The 16,584-nt window shown below is 44.3% G+C and overlaps 1 protein-coding gene across 2 annotated transcripts in view; it reads left to right on the top strand.

Annotated features, from left to right (window-relative positions):
* Positions 1 to 16,584, top strand: part of LOC120044370 (glutamate receptor 4) — a 203,514-nt gene that overhangs the window by 159,526 nt on the left and 27,404 nt on the right. For both annotated transcript variants that reach the window (XM_038988995.1, XM_038988996.1), the window contains exons 10-11: positions 4,421 to 4,627; positions 16,186 to 16,559. In XM_038988995.1, coding sequence (XP_038844923.1) covers positions 4,421 to 4,627; positions 16,186 to 16,559 — 581 coding nt within the window. The remainder of the gene's footprint in view (positions 1 to 4,420; positions 4,628 to 16,185; positions 16,560 to 16,584) is intronic.

Below are 16,584 nucleotides of genomic sequence, written 5' to 3'. Positions count from 1 at the left end.
GAGAAGCATATTTATTTTCTTAAAAAATATAATCACATGCTCAATGGGTGACATGTCCGGTGAGTATGCAGGCTTACCAAGAAAAACTTCCAAGCGGACTAATTTGAGGTAAAAAGGAGTTGGAGCACTCAACAACAAAGGCAGAGATTGATTTCTCACTTTAATCCATTGTCAAGCTGTCTTCCTCAGAGTGACCCGATCATTGCACTTAGCTCCTATGTATTGCCTAGTGGCTCACTGAGACAACAATATACAAAAATTATAATTATAATTAATTATATTATATTATAATTATAATTATAATAATAATATGTTTCAATTAAAGCACAAAATAAAAAGATAAATAGTGTAGTCTTTTTAATCAATAGGCCAAGTGAAAATATACATAGGTGATATTTGGGTGTCTGTGAACCGGAGACACAGAGACCCCAAAAATCAAGGCAACATTATATATGGAAATTAAGACATCATTTAGCCCCTTTGGAACCACAGTGTCTAAGAAGTACTGCCAAAATGCCTCTCTTTGTTTTAGTTTACGTACAATATCACCTCGTTTTGGTGAAATTTGAATCGTTCTATTGCTACAAAGCGCAGGGAGGAAGGTGAGCCATGATTGGCTTCAATGCACTGGCAAGCAACAGCATAGTCCGTGTTTTTATTTCGAATAGCAGCCTTGTGTTCTGCAATGCTCGTTTAGTTTGACCAATATAAGCAGCTCCACAGATGTATTTGAGCATGTACACTACATGGCCAAAAGTATGAGGACACCTAATGGTCGACCGTCTCATTCCAAAATTATGGGCATTAATATGATGTTGGTCTCGCTTTTGCTGCTACAACAGCCTCCACTCTTCTGGGAAGGCTTTCCACTAGATGTTGGAACATTCTTGCGGGGACTTGCTTCCATTCAGTTTAGACCATTAGGAGGTCGGGCCCTGATGTTGGGCAATTAGGCCTGGCTCGCAGTCGGCGTTCCAATTCATCCCAAAGGTGTTTGATGGGGTTGAGGTCAGGGCTCTGTGCAGGCCAGTCGAGTTCTCCCACACCAATCTCAACAAACCATTTCCGTATAGATCTCGCTTTGTGCATGGGGGCAGTGTCATGCTGAAACAGGAAAGGGCCTTCCCCACAAAGTTGGAAGCACAGAATCGTGTAGAATGTCATTGTATGCTGTATCTTTAAGGTTTCCATTCACTGGAACCAAGGGGCTTAGCCCGAAGAATGAAAAACAGCCACAGACCATTATTCCTCCTCCACCAAAATGTACAGTTGGCAGTATGCATTGGGGCAGGTAGCGTTCTCCTGGCATCCGCCAAACACAGATGGTGAAGCATGAGTCCAATAGCAGCGAGCTTTACACCACCCCAGCCGACTGGTGATCTTAGGCTTGTGTGCGGATGCTAGGCCATGAAAACCCATTTCATGAAGCTCCCGAGAACAGTTCTTGTGCTGACGTTGCTTCCAGAGGCAGTTTTGAACTCAGTAGTGAGTGTTGCAACCGAGGACAGACACTTTTTTTGCACTATGCATTTCAGCACTCGGCAGTCCCGTTCTGTGACTTTGTGTGGCCTACCACTTCGCGGCTGAGCCATTGTTGCTCTTAGAAGTTTCCACTTCACAATAACAGCACTTGCAGTTGACCAGGGCAGCTCTAGCAGGGCAGAAATTTGACCAACTGACTTGTTGGAAAGGTGGCATCCTATGACAGTGTCACGTTGAAAGTCATTGAGCTCTTCAGTACGCGCCATTCCACTGCCAATGTTTGTCTATGGAGATTGCATGGCTATGTGCTCGATTTTATACACCTGTCAGCAACTGGTGTGACTGAAATAGCCGAATCCACTCATTTGAAGGGGTGTCCACATACTTTTGGCCATGTAGTGTATATGACATTAGTGGTGCTACAATTAATGAAGCTTTGGATTTTGTATTCTTTACCTGTTCTCGGGTGGTAAAACACTTTCGTATTGGTCGTACAAAACTCGACTTCTTTTTGAAAGCTGTTTGTTTTCTCACATCAGAAATACCAGATGCATTGTAGTGTCTAAACACTCCATTGCCATTACACAATGATTGCCTATTAGCAAATAATAAATAATTGAAATGTAATTGGCGAACAAATTTGAAAGTGTCAACTTTCAATGCTAAGGGGCCCATCCTATTAGAAGGGAAGAAAGAGAGTCCTTTACACAGGACTGACACTTGGGCATCCGTGAGAGGCCCTGGTGAAATGTTGATCACCAAAAGTTCTTGTTGTGGTTCCGACTCAACCTCCTCAGGTGGGCTGGGGGTGGATTTCGTCCCCGTCGAGTCCGCCTCATCTTCCTTTGGGTATCGCGCTGGTTGACTCGCTCCCCTAAAAGAGCGGGGTTGATTCAGGAGGTATAAAAGTGACGATGCTCTGAAGCTTCTTGCTTGCTGGCATAGGACAGGTGAGCATCATAGTGCAGTATATTTAGTAGTGCAGTATATTTAGATGTGTGATTTACAACAGTCAGAAGGACACCCTCATAATTACAATTGAACAAGCGAAGAGGTATGCTTAAAAATAGACATACTGTATGTTTTGATAGAATTAGGCATAATGATTATGGCACTAGATTGCAGGAAAAATCTGTTTCAGGTGTTTGAAAAATGTGAAATTCAACCCCCTTCTATCTTCACCTACTTCTTGCCCCCTCTAAAATAATGTGTGTGTGTGTGTGTGTGTGTGTGTGTGTGTGTGTGTGTGTGTGTGTGTGTGTGTGTGTGTGTGTGTGTGTGTGTGTGTGTGTGTGTGTGTGTGTGTGTGTGTGTGTGTGTGTGTGTGTCTCTGTGTGTGTAACACCATGTCTACTTGTGTTCATTATCCACTGATGATGTGTGGGAGATTATTGGCCAGCTTGTCAGCCATGATCAACTTGGACGTGAAGAGTCTTGAAAAGACTCTCTTTTTAGGGTTCTTTCAATGTTCTTTCACCTTTCTTTAAGCATTTTTCTACCTTTTTTCCTGTTACATAGTGTTTTATCTACATATTATATTTTGCTGTAACCATTTTTTCTTGCACCATGACACCATTACTATTTTCTGATATTTGCCCTGAAAAAAAGCTTCTGTGAAAAGAAAACCATTTAATGTAAATGTATCTCGCCAATGTCTTAAAAAATGCCTCGGCTTTTGGTTTGCTATTGCTTCAAATGCTCTGGGGCGGTGTGATGTCGAGCAGAACCCCAGAATATATTGCTTGTTCTCAATATACATTTGGCCACGTTCCACGAAGATGTAATTTTTAAGAAACTATGAACTGTCAACCGAGGGAGTTTTCTAGATTTTTTTTTCCCGGCATCAGCAAATCAGATGATTGATTTCCTGCCATTAGTAAAGGAACGGGCAGCTTTAGCAGTTCCTTATGGAACGTTTTTTTACATTGAGTACAGGAGGCAAGAGAATGTATGCCATTCGTCCTCACTACACGTCTCTCTCTCTTTCTGTCTTTCTGTCTGTCTATATCTCTGACCCTCTCTGTGTGTCTCACTTTCTTTCTCTCCCTTATACTCCCTCTCTTTTTCTTTCTTTCTTTTGCTCTCTGTCTCTCTGTCTCTCTCTTTCTCATACCGTACCTTACCACTCATGCACACACCCAAACAGACACACACACACACACACACACACACACACACACACACACACACACACACACACACACACACACACACACACACACACACACACACATACACATATGCATTCATGCTACACACACATCCCAACTGCTGCTACCAGACTCTTATTATACGGCTCAGTTTAACACTGCCCCCCATCCCCCCCTTCCCTAATGCACGCGTAAATATTAGACTATACATTGTACCTCCTGTATTATACTTATGCTGAAATGTTTATTCTATTCTACTGCGCCATTTACTTGATCTTCGTGTTCTTATCGTTTATTATTTGTTGTTGTTGTTGCCTTGTTGAGAACGATTTCGTTGGACGTTGTATTCCATACGTATCCCGTACATACAATTAATACAAACTTGAAACTTGTATTACACACACAGTAACATTTTAAATAATAGCCTGTGTAGTGTTCAATGGCTTTTTTATCTTCCATATCTATGTATGTGTTTGTGCACACGTGTCTGCTATATGTCTGTTTTTGAGTGAAAGAACAAAGATAATCCAGCAGGCAAAACTGGTTGAAATGATGTCATAATGAGTGACGTTATAATGACATAAATTCAACCAGTTTCACAAAAAATATTTTTTATATCAATATGATGTCAATTCAACCAATTTTTTTAAACTGGTTGAATTGACGTCATTATAACGTCACTCATTATGACCTGATTTTAACCAGTTATGCTTGCTGGGTAAGTGACTGTCTGTGAGTGGCGGACCTGTTTGCCAGTTTGACCCTGTGGTCCCTGTGTCACTTTGTAGGAGGGTCCTTATGTCATGTTGAAGAAGAACTGGGAGTTGTACGAGGGCAACGACCAGTATGAAGGCTACTGCGTGGACCTGGCCTCGGAGATCGCCAAACACATCGGCATCAAGTATAAGATCGCTATCGTTCCTGACGGAAAGTACGGTGCCCGGGACCCGGAGACCAAGATTTGGAATGGAATGGTCGGGGAGCTGGTGTACGGGGTAAGAGGGACAGGGGACTGGGGTGTGTGTGTGTGTGTGTGTGTGTGTGTGTGTGTGTGTGTGTGTGTGTGTGTGTGTGTGTGTGTGTGTGTGTGTGTGTGTGTGTGTGTGTGTGTGTGTGTGTGTGTGTGTGTGTGTGTGTGTGTGTGTGTGTGTGTGTGTGTGTGTGTTAGCACCTTGATTTTGTTGAGCCACTTTTTTTTGTTGGGTTTCACTCACACTTGACATCCATTTGTACATCTATTTAGTTATCTGAAAGAAGCAGAATCAGTTACCTTAAACATGCAGGGTTTGTCAGAAAACAAAGACGGCTTTAAATCTGTTTAAGTTACCCGGACCACTTCAAAAGCTACAGTAGCAGTCAAAGGTTTTGACACACCTACTCCTTCCAGGGTTTTTCTTTTTTGAAATTTTCTACATTGTACAATAATAGTGAAGACATCAAAACTATGAAATAACACATATGGAATCATGTAGTAACCAAAAACGTGTTAAACAAATAAAATATATTTTATATTTGAGATTCTTCAAAGTAGCCACCCTTTGCCTTGATGACAGCTTTGCACACTCTTGGCATTCTCTCAACCAGCTTCACCTGGAATGCTTTTCCAACAGCCTTGAATGAGCTCCCACATATTCTGAGCACTTGTTGGCTGCTTTTCATTCACTCTGCGGTCTAACTCATCCCAAACTATCTCAATTGGGTTGAGGTTGGTGATTGTGAAGGCCAGGTCATCTGATGCAGCACTCCATCACTCTCCTTCTTGGTCAAATAGCCCTTACACAGCCTGGAGGTGTGTTGGGTCATTGTCCTGTTGAAAAACAAATGATAGTCCCACTAAGTGCAAACCAGATGGGATGCCGTATCGCTGCAGAATGCTGTGGTAGCGATGATTGCTAAGTGTGCCTTGAATTCTAAATAAATCAGTGTCACCAGCAAAGCACCATCACACCACCTCCTCCATGCTTCACGGTGGGAACCACACATGCTGAGATCATCCGTTCACCTACTCTGCATCTCACAAAGACACGGTAGTTGGAACTGAAAATCTCAAGTTTGCACTCATCAGACCAAGGACACATTTCCACCGGTCTAATGTCCATTGCTCATGTTTCTTGGCCCAAGCAAGTCTCTTCTTATTATTGGTGTCCTTTAGTAGTGGGTTATTTGCAGCAATTCGACCACGAAGGCCTGATTCACGCAGTCTCCTCTGAACAGTTGATGTTGAGATGTGTCTGCTACTTGAACTCTGTGAAACATTTATTTGGGCTGCATTTTCTGAGACTGGTAACTCTAATGAACGTATCCTCTGCAGCAGAGGTAATTCTGGGGCTTCATTTCCTGTGGCGGTCTTCATGAGAGCCAGTTTCATCATTGCACTTTAATGATTTTTGCGACTGCACTTGAAGAAACTGTCAAAGTTCTTGAAATTTTCCAGATTGGCTGACCTTCATGTCTTAAAAGTAATGATGGACTGTCATTTCTCTTTACTTATTTGAGCTGTTCTTGCCATAATAAGGACTTGGTCTTTTACCAAATAGGGCTATCTTCTGTATACCACCCCTACCTTGTCACAACACAACTGATTGGCTCAAACGCATTAAGAAGGAAATAAATTCCACAAATTAACTTTTAACAAGGCACACCTGTTTAATTTAAATGTATTCCAGGTGATTACCTCATGAAGCTGGTTGAGAGAATGCCAAGAGTGCACAAAGCTGTCATCAAGGCAAAGAGTGTCTATTTTGAAGGATCTCAAATATAAAATATACTTTGATTTGTTTAAAAAAAAATCGGTTACTACATGTATCCATATGTGTTATTTCATAGTTTTGATGTCTTCACTATTATTCTACAATGTAGAAAATAGTACAAATAAAGAAAAACCCTTGAATGAGTAGGTGTGTCCAAATTTTTGACTGGTACTGTAGATCTTGACCAAACTAAAACTTGGCATGGGCGATGCCTATTAGGGTGGAAAAATTCTGGTAAACTTTTCCAAAAATCACAAAATCCTGGTTGGATTCCCTCTTGATTCCTGAAAATCTAAGAGGTGAGAGGGTTAAATTGTGTCTGCTAAAAGGAGTTAAGGGGTCTTACTGGTGCTTAGCTACCTTGTGTGTTTTTGAGAGATAACAGGGTTAATGTGCAGGTGTAGGGTACGTGTGTGTGTGTCAAAATCAAACGTTTATTGGTCGCGTACACAGTTTAGAAGATTTTATAGCAGGTGCAGCGAAATGCTTGTCCAAAAATGTCGAACAAGTACACAAATAATAATAAAAGACTAGAACCAAGAAATCACGAATGTCAGAACGAATCCAGTTCACAACCAAAATAACACTGTATCAGTAACCCAAATTCAATCTGTGTACATACACCAAAAAGGTAAACTAAGAATGATAGGTACATCAGTAGATATATTAGAATGAGCTATGCGAAGAACACAGTCAATGAATACACAGTGTGAAAAACAGTATAAAAGAAACGGTCCCATGTTTAATGTGTTCTGAATGTACAAAACATTTCCATGACAGACTGACCAGGTGAATCCAGGTGAAAGCTATGATCCCTTATGGAAGTCACCTGTTAAATCCACTTCAATCAGTATAGATGAAGGGGAGGAGACAGGTTAAAGAAGGATTTTTAAATCTCGAGACAATTAATACCGGGATTGTGTATGTGTGCCATTCCGAGGGTGAATGGGTAGGACAAAAGTTTTAAGTGCCTTTGAACGAGGTATGGTAGTAGGTGCCAGGCGCACCGGTTTGAGTGTGTCAAGAACTGCAACGCTGCAACGCTCAACAGTTTCCTGTGTGTATTAAGAATGGTCCACCACCCAAAGGACTTCCAGACAACTAGACACAACTGTGGGAAGCATTGAAGTCAACATGGGCCATCATGTTTGCGAGTCTATATATACAGTATGTGCGTGTGTCGCAAATGTGCTGTAAATATCCTGGATGGGCTGACCGCGAAAGCCATTCAGTTGAGGGCGGTGCAGTTGCCGTACCAGGCGGTGATGTAGCCCGAGAGAATGCTCTCAATGGTGCATCTGTAGAATTTCATGAGGGTCTTAGGGGCCGTGCTGAATTTATTCAGCCGCCTGAGGTTGTAGAGGCGCTGTTGCGCCTTCTTCACAATGGTGTCGGTGTGGTGGGACCATTTCAGGTCCTCAGTGATGTGCACGCCAAGGAACTTGAAGCTTTTGGCCCTCTCCACTCCGGCCCCATTGATGTAGATGGGGGCATTCTGTCTCCTATAGTTCACGATCAGCTCCTTTTTTTTTTTACATTGAGGGAGAGGTTATTTTCCTGGTACCACTGGCAGGGCTCTAACCTCCTCCCTGTAAGCTGTTTCTTCATTGTAGGTAATCAGGCCTACCACTGTCATGTCCTCAGCAAACTTGATGATTGAGTGGGAGTCATGAGTAGCCACGCAGTCATGGGTTAACAGGGAGTACTGGAGGGGGCAGAGTACACACCCCCGTGTTAAAGATCAGTGTGGCGGAGGTGTTGTTGCCTAGTCTCACCACCTGGGGTCAGCCAGTCAGGAAGTCTAGGACACAATTGCACAGGGAGGGGTTCAGATCCAGGGCCCTGAGCATAGTGAAATACTTGGAGGGCACTATGGTGTTTGGAAGCAGAGCTGTAGTCGATGAACAGCATTCTCACATACGTATTCCTCTTGTCCAGGTGGGATAAGGCGGTGGGGCAGTGTATTAGTATGCAAATTGTAATGGGTCTAGGTGATATGGTGGAGGTGATATGGTCCTTGACTAGCCTCTCAAAAGCACTTCATGGTGACATAGGTGAGTGCTGTGTGTGTTTGTGTGTGTGTGCGTGTGTGTGTGCGCACACATAAAGGCTTAAGGAGCTTGCAGAGCTCTTACGGTGCAGAGGGAAGCTATGAGCCCAGAGTTTAGCCCGTCAGCACTTTACTGTCTCTAAGACCTTGCCTGGTGACCATTCACCTTCGGACAGTCTCTTTCAACGCCTGTGTCACCGCAAAAGGTCTCCCCCCATTTCAGCCCTGTCATGTATTTTAATGCATCCTCAATGCAAGCCGACCTGTTCTTTTAGTACATTTATGCTGAAGACGAAGGAAATTGTATCTCTGTTTTTTCTTTCTCTCTCGTTCCCTCCATGCAATGTGTCGGCTTGTTGTAATATATAAAACGTTCATTTATTTTTTTGTGGATTAATCCCGAATTCCCGACAGCCGACGCACAGGCAGCCAAGGTCAGAAGTGTTGCTAAATCACTAACAAAAATCTGGTTTGTGGATTTGCCATAAATAAGCAATATTCGCTCTCGCAGAATGTTCCATTTCTTTTGTTGTTAGCATTTTTCTCCAACTGAGTTATTTCATTCCCTTCTCCCGATCTGCAGCCTTTTGAATTAAGCCACTAGGATTAGAGCGACTCTCTGTCTTTTTCGGTTCCAAACTTGATCATTGTAAGATGTCTTTAATCAGAAAAAGTAGCGGAATTAAATGAAAAATAGCTGGATGGGGAGAAAAGACGTGTGATTGTTGTTGTTCGGCTTGTGATTGGCATGCTTAGTGATTGTGACAGATAGAAGGATAGCCAAATTTGTTAATGATAGACGGGTTCGACTAGGAAAACTGTTCTCAATATAGGAGTGCTGATTTCGGGTACATTTTGCCTTTTAGATCACAATGAATAAGATTACACAAACAGAAGGAACCTGATCCTAGATCAGCACTCCAGCTCTGAGACGCTTGATACATAAGCCCCTGTCTTCTTTGGCTCTGACGAACTGTAGCTGACCAACTCTCTTGTTATCTTTCTCAGAACGATTTTCTTGAACCTAACCAGTCAGGCTTCAAGACGGGTCACTCAACTGAGACTGCTCTCCTCTGTATCACAGAGGCTCTCCGCTCTGCCAAAGCTGACTCCGCTGTTCTCATCCTCCTAGATCTATCCGCTGCCTTCGACACCGTGAATCATCAGATCCTCCTCTCCACCCTCTTAGGACTGGCCGTCTTAGGCTCTGCACACTCCTGGGTTGCATCCTACCTGGCAGGTCGCTCCTACCAGGTAGCGGGGAGAGGATCTGTGTCTGCACCACATGCTCTCACTACTGGTGTCGTCCAGGGCTCGGTTCTAGGCCCTCTCCTCTCTATAAACCAAGTCACTTGGCGCCATCCTCTCATGATCTCTTCTATCATTGCTGTGTGGATGACACTCAAATACTTTTCTCATTCTTCTGACACCCAGGTGGCGACACACATCTCTGCATGCCTGGCAGATATTTCAGTTTGGATGTTGGCCCACCCCTTCAAGCTCAAACTCGACAAGACAGAGCTGCTCTTTATCCCAGGAAGGGCTGCCTGCTGCAAGACCTCTCCATCATGGTCGGAAACTCCACGGTGTCCCCTTCCCAGAGTGCAAAAAACCTTGGTGTGACCCTGGGCAACATCCTGTTGTTCTCTGCAAACATCAAAGCAGTGACTCACTCCTGCAGGTTCATGCTCTATAACATCTGTAGAGTACAACTTTTCCTCACACAGGAAGTGACCTCAGGTCCTACTCGTCATATCCTGTCTGAACTACTGCAACTCTCTGTTGGCTGGGCTCCCCGGTTGTGCCATCAAACCCCTGCAACTTATCCAGAACGCCGCAGACTGTCTGGTGTTCAACCTTCCCAAGTTCACTCATGTCACCCCACTCATCCGTACACCCCATTGGCTTTCAGTCGAAGCTCGCATCCACTAATTAATTTCAACTAATTATTGTTAAGTAACTGGTTCCACAGCCTTTTTTTGTTTATTCAACTTTTCGGTCAAAGTGTTACATAACATTTTTAGTTGTCTCAAACATAGCTCCAGCATGAGAAAACGTAAGCAACAATTCTGTCAACTTAAAACGATGTGTATGCTCAACTTGTCTCATATGTTCAACTAGAAATTATTATTTGGGGCATTTTACCTAAAAAAGACTCTGGAACTAATTACACACCCACTCACAGCGCTTTTAACATATAACGTATTCTATATACATATTTGACACACGTTGACATACATAATTACATTGTAAATGTTCAGTTACAGTGCATTCAGAAAGTATTCAGACCCCTTGACTTTTTCCAGATTGTTTTTACGCTACAGCCTTATTCTAAAATGGATGAAAGTAATTTTTCCCTCATCAATCTACACACAATACCCCATAATGACAAAGCAAAAACAGGTTTTTAGACATTTTTGCAAATGTATTACAAATAAAAAAACAGATATATCACATCTATATAAGTATTCAGATCTTTTACTCAGTACTTTATTGAAACACCTTTGGTAGCGATTACAGCATTGAGTCTTCCTGGGTATGATGCTACAAGCTCGGCACACCTGTATTTGGGAAGTTTCTCCCATTCTTCTCTCCAGATCCTCTCAAACTCTGTCAGGTTGGATGGGGAGCGTCGCTGCACAGCTATTTTCAGGTCTCTCAAGGTTCAAGTCCAGGCTCTGGGTGGACCACTCAAGGACATTCACAGACTTGTCCCAAAGCCACTCCTGCGTTGTCTTGGCTGTGTGGTTAGGGTCGTTGTCCTGTTGGAAGGTGAACCTTCACCCCAGTCTGAGGTGCTGAGCGATCTGGAGCAGGTTTTTATCAAGGAACTCTGTACTTTGCTCCGTTCATCTTTTCCTCGATCCTGACTAGTCTTCCAGTCCCTGCCACTGAAAAGCATCCCCACAGCATGATGCTGCCACCACCATGCTTCACCATAGGGATGGTGCCAGGTTTCCTCCAGACGTCATGCTTGGCATTTGGGCCAAAGAGTTAAATCTTGGTTTCATCAGACCAGAGAGTCTTGTTTCTCATGTTGTTGTCATGTTGTGTTGCTACCATGCTATGTTGTTGTCTTAGGTCTCTCTTTATGTAGTGTTGTCTCTCTTGTCGTGATGTGTGTTTTGTCCTATATATTTATTGAATTTATTTTTGTTTTTAATCCCATCGCCTGTCCACGCAGGAGGCCTTTTGCCTTTTGGTAGGCTGTCATTGTAAATAAGAATTTGTTCTTAACTCACTTGCCTGGTTAAATAAAGGTTAAATAAATAAATGGTCTGAGAGTCCTTTAGGTGCCTTTTGGCAAACTCCAAGCGGCCTGTCATGTGCCTTTTAATGAGAAGTGGCTTCCGTCTGGCCACTCTACCATAAAGGCCTGATTGGTGGAGGGCTGCAGAGATGGTTGTCCTTCTGAAAGGTTTTCCCATCTCCACAGAGGAATTCTGGAGCTCTGTCAGAGTGACCATCAGGTTCTTGGTCACCTCCCTGACCAAGGCCCTTCTCCCCTGATTGCTCAGTTTGGCCGGGCAGCCAGCTCTAGAAAGAGTCTTGGTGGTTCCAAACTTCTTCCGTTTAAGAAAGGAGGCCACTGTGGCCACTGTGTTCATGGAGGCCACTGTGTTCTTGGGGTCCTTCAGTGCTGCAGAATTGTTTTGGTACCCTTCCCCAGATATGTGCCTCGACCACAATTCTATGGACAATTCCTTCGACCTCATGGTTTGATTTTTGCTCTGACATTCACTGTCAACTGTGGGACCTTATATAGACAGGTATGTACATTTCCAAATCATGTCCAATCAATTGAATTTACCACAGGTGGACTCCAATCAAGTTGTAGAAACATCTCAAGGATGATCAATGGAAACAGGATGCACCTGAGCTCAATTTCAAGTCTCATACCAAAGGGTCTGAATACTTATGTAAATAAGGTATTTCTGTTTTTGTTTTTTTATAAATTTGCAAAGATTTCTTAAAACCTGTTTTCGTTTTGCCATTATGGGGTATTGTGTGTAAATTGATGAGGAACATTTTTTATTTAATCCATTTTAGAATAAGGCTGTAACATAACAAAATGTGGGAAAAGTCAAGGGGTCTGAATACTTTCCGAATGCACTGTATACTGTCATTATTATTCAACTTGTCCTTACCTGGGATTTGAACTCACAACCTATTCAACCACATTCAGATCTTCCTGCTATGCCACCATGCCGGTATCAATGATAATTTATTCTGACTATTCTCTCATCATTGATTTGATTTACTTACTTAAGCAATTGTATGTTTTTCTGTATAGTTGTCTAGTGTTTGTGGGGCCTATTACTCTGTTTAAATAACACAATTTTAAGTGGTCTGAATTTTTGCCTATGTTTTCTCATGTTGGAGCTAAGTTTGAGCCAACAAAAAATGTTACATTCTGGTAAAACGTTGATTGAAAAGTTGAGTAAACAAAAAAAGGAACCAGTTACTTAATAATATTTAGTTGAAACACCTAGATTTGTTTTACAGTGTCGTTTTTACCACTTCTACTCCTGATTTTCTAGCTCTCCGTCGGTCCCCATCGTTCGGAGTTAGCTAGCTTTATGGTCTCTTAGCTCGCTAGTTGGCTACCAGCGCTGCATGTGGTTTTTAGCTAGAAACCTTTGGGCTAACCCCCACTCGGTCTGCGTGACTAAACCCGAGCGGTACTGTTTCATCAAGTGTGTTACCCCACATTTGAAGCACAATCCTTTACATTCCCTTATAAACCTAGCTGTGCGAGTGGCTTAGTTTACACACCGAGTCAGGACTTGATATAAACACGGGTGGTGATAGCCCGCTAATTAGCTAGCATCCCTATCAGCTCCATTTTCACTACCCTGAAAGTATTTAGACTGTTTCTGCTTATCTGACTTCCAGCTATCGTTACCCTGATAGTCTCCCGTTACTTCCATGTCTTGTCCGACTTCCCCATCGAATAGTAGTGTGTCGAGTAGTGAGCTTGCTAGCCTCCTCCACGGTAATTCCATCTGTTTTCGTTCATCCATTCGAAACGATATCCTCGAGTGTACCGACCAAGGGGGAGAGAAAGCGGCGCAAGCCAAACAAGGCTTGCCCTGGCAATTGCGGCAACGACATGTCCCAGCCTGATTCCCATCAGCTCTGTGCTACATGCCTCGGCATGGACCATGCTTTGGCAGCTCTCGTTGACCCCGCTAGGTGTGTGCATTGTGCTAAGCTGGGACCCGGCATCATTAAACGTAGAGCAAAGTATTGGCCAGGCCTCACTCTTGTTCGAGGATGACTCAGTTGACAACAAAGTCCCACAGGAGGGAGAAACCCGGACCCCCAAGTGCATCGCTGAGGCTTCCGGGAGAGTCATGGCGCACGCGACTGTCGGCCATATAACGCAAGGATGTCTGAGATGGAGAAGGGAACAATTCTGTATGGACAGATCGATCCCACCAGACTGTTCGGACCAGCAATATCGGAGATACAGGCCAGGTTTGAGTCTAGGAAGATGGGCTTCCTGGGCTTCCTGTTACTAGTTCCCATCACATCCAGGCCCACAGGCCTACGGTGATCGTTCAGAATGTTCCCATTCAAAACAATCAACATGTCAAGGGTTACCTTGTCCAGCCACCAGGCCTGGCAGGTTCCCTGTCCCTTCACGGGACATGTTCCCCACATGCGCAGTCGCCCTCTGGGTCATCGCACCGTTGGCCAGGGGTACAGACTACATCGGAACAGTGCAGTCCACTGAACAGGGGGAAGCGGTCTAAGCCCTCAGAGATACTCCATTGGCCAAGGGAGCCTCACGGGTGGTGCCGAGGGAGGAAGCTCATCAGGGCTTCTTCGGCTAACTCATGCCATAAGTTCACTCTTACCGACCCAGCAGCAAAATATGGATTGTCTCTGGTCCTTGTAACCTGTCGAGCATCTCTCACTGTGGAGAGAGTGATGGCTTTTGCCACTGCCCAGCAACATTAGTCACATACTGGATGTTAGTATGAGGTGTCTTGAGCTCATGGCCTCCATGATTGTGGTAATCCCGCTTGGCCTCGTCCTCATGAGACTTCCAGCGTTGGGTGACCTCCGCTTGAACCCATCTCTCCACAGGCAATATACTGCCAAGGAGGAGCACACTCCTGGAAACTTCACTCTCTGGCAAAAGATGCGTTTTTATGGAGGAGCAGCGACGATCTGTTGTCTCTCAGAGAAACATGTGCCAGGCAGACTAAACTCAGGTGTGGATTTACAGTCACTGGGGAACCCCCTACCAGGGGAGTGATGACTTCATCCCGAAGTCGTCGGGACGTTACGGTAGAGCTGCCATCGATCTGTACACAACGCAGGACAACGGGCACCGTCGCCTGTTCCTTGCAATGGGAGATCACAATGTTCCTCTTGGTGTAGAAATGCTGGCCACTAGTGGTCAGATGTGCTTCTGTACCCTTTCCTTCCCTTGGGCCTGATTTCTCCCTCCACTCACTCTGAACAGAGTGAAAGCGAATGGTCTATCCCTCATCCTGATAGCCCCACCACCATTAAGGTAAACTTGGCGGCAATCTCAGCTTGCCATGTAGGAATAGGTGAAATGATGGGGTTCACCCCTTTCGTTCTTCGTTTTATTTAGGGAATGTGCTGTCTAATAAGATGGCCATGTTGCTCACCTGACTATTCCAAAGTTACGAAACGAATGCCATGCTCATTCCTTAAGTAATTTCCATGACTCATAGTACCCTGGTCAAGCCACTGATATTTCCATCTCAGAGATTAATGCGGAGGCTAGTTGGGCTTCCCTTCACACTTTTGTGAGGTTCTATCTTTTGTGAGGACTTCACAGCGCCATCCCTTGCGCACACACTGCTTGGCGCTGGAGCTGAGTAGGATTGATCAGGTACACTACCATGTAGCACAACACAGGCTTCTCAGGAAACGGGATAATGACAGTCGGAGCATTTTGCAAGTGTCCCTTAGTGAGATGTCAACTGAAAAATAACTATCGGTTGCGGTATGTAACCCCGATTCTCTGAAGGAGATTAAGGAGGCTTCTCACCAGATTGTACCTCTTGCGCGACTTGTGTAAGAGGCAGTTCGTTGAATGAGGAAACCAGATCATTGCGGGTGCTGTATAGATATGCGCAGCTCACATCCATAAAGCTCTGATTGACCTTTTAACCATGATTTAATAAGGTTTCAGCGAGTAGGACACAAGGGGGCGTGTCCCATAGTGAGACGTCTCCCTCATCTCCTTCAGAGAACCGGGGTTACATACCGTAACCCAGGCATCATCAACTAGATTCAGCCGCGGCATGATTTTTTCTTGAGCGGATGGTCATGGGGCCAGAACATAATAAAAAATAATTTGTAGACTGCAAATTGACTGCAAGAAGCCCAACCAGGTATAACATTTGACTAAAACATGATCCTCTCAAACCTTGCTTACATTTGTATACAATCACATACAGTACATACTCTGTTATGCGTGAAAATACTAACAGATTTCGAAAATTCGAATCACTTGGAGCTGATTTGCTGGTGTTTTTACTGTCTTATGTCCAACAATAAAATAAAAATTGGATCAGAAAACTTGGGCGGCCAAATAAAATAACCCACAGGCCAAATTCGGGACACTAGTTGGGGAACCTTGTCGTAACCCATAGTTGTTTCTACTGTTGTCTACCATTTTGGCAACAGTTGCATTAGCAGCTTAGATGACTCTCCAGTCCAAAGGCTAACCCTTTCCCCCTTCTCTTCCCCCACCTATTAACAGAAAGCGGAAATCGCTGTGGCCCCATTGACAATCACGCTGGTCCGGGAGGAGGTGATCGACTTCTCCAAGCCCTTCATGTCACTGGGCATCTCCATCATGATCAAGAAGCCCCAGAAGTCCAAACCTGGGGTTTTCTCCTTCCTGGACCCGCTGGCCTACGAGATCTGGATGTGCATTGTGTTTGCCTACATCGGCGTGAGCGTGGTGCTCTTCCTGGTCAGCCGCTTCAGCCCGTACGAGTGGCACACCGAGGAGCCCGAGGAGGGCACCGACGGTCCGCCCAGCGACCAGCCCCCCAACGAGTTTGGCATCTTCAACTCCCTCTGGTTCTCCCTGGGCGCCTTCATGCAGCAGGGCTGTGACATCTCCCCCAGGTGAGAGATAGATGCATTACTACTT

Source organism: Salvelinus namaycush, chromosome 3 (assembly GCF_016432855.1).
Source record: "Salvelinus namaycush isolate Seneca chromosome 3, SaNama_1.0, whole genome shotgun sequence".
NCBI classification, from domain to species: Eukaryota; Metazoa; Chordata; class Actinopteri; order Salmoniformes; family Salmonidae; genus Salvelinus; species Salvelinus namaycush.
The sequence above is the reverse complement of the archived record's forward strand: the minus strand, read 5'-3'. Positions and strand labels throughout refer to the sequence as shown.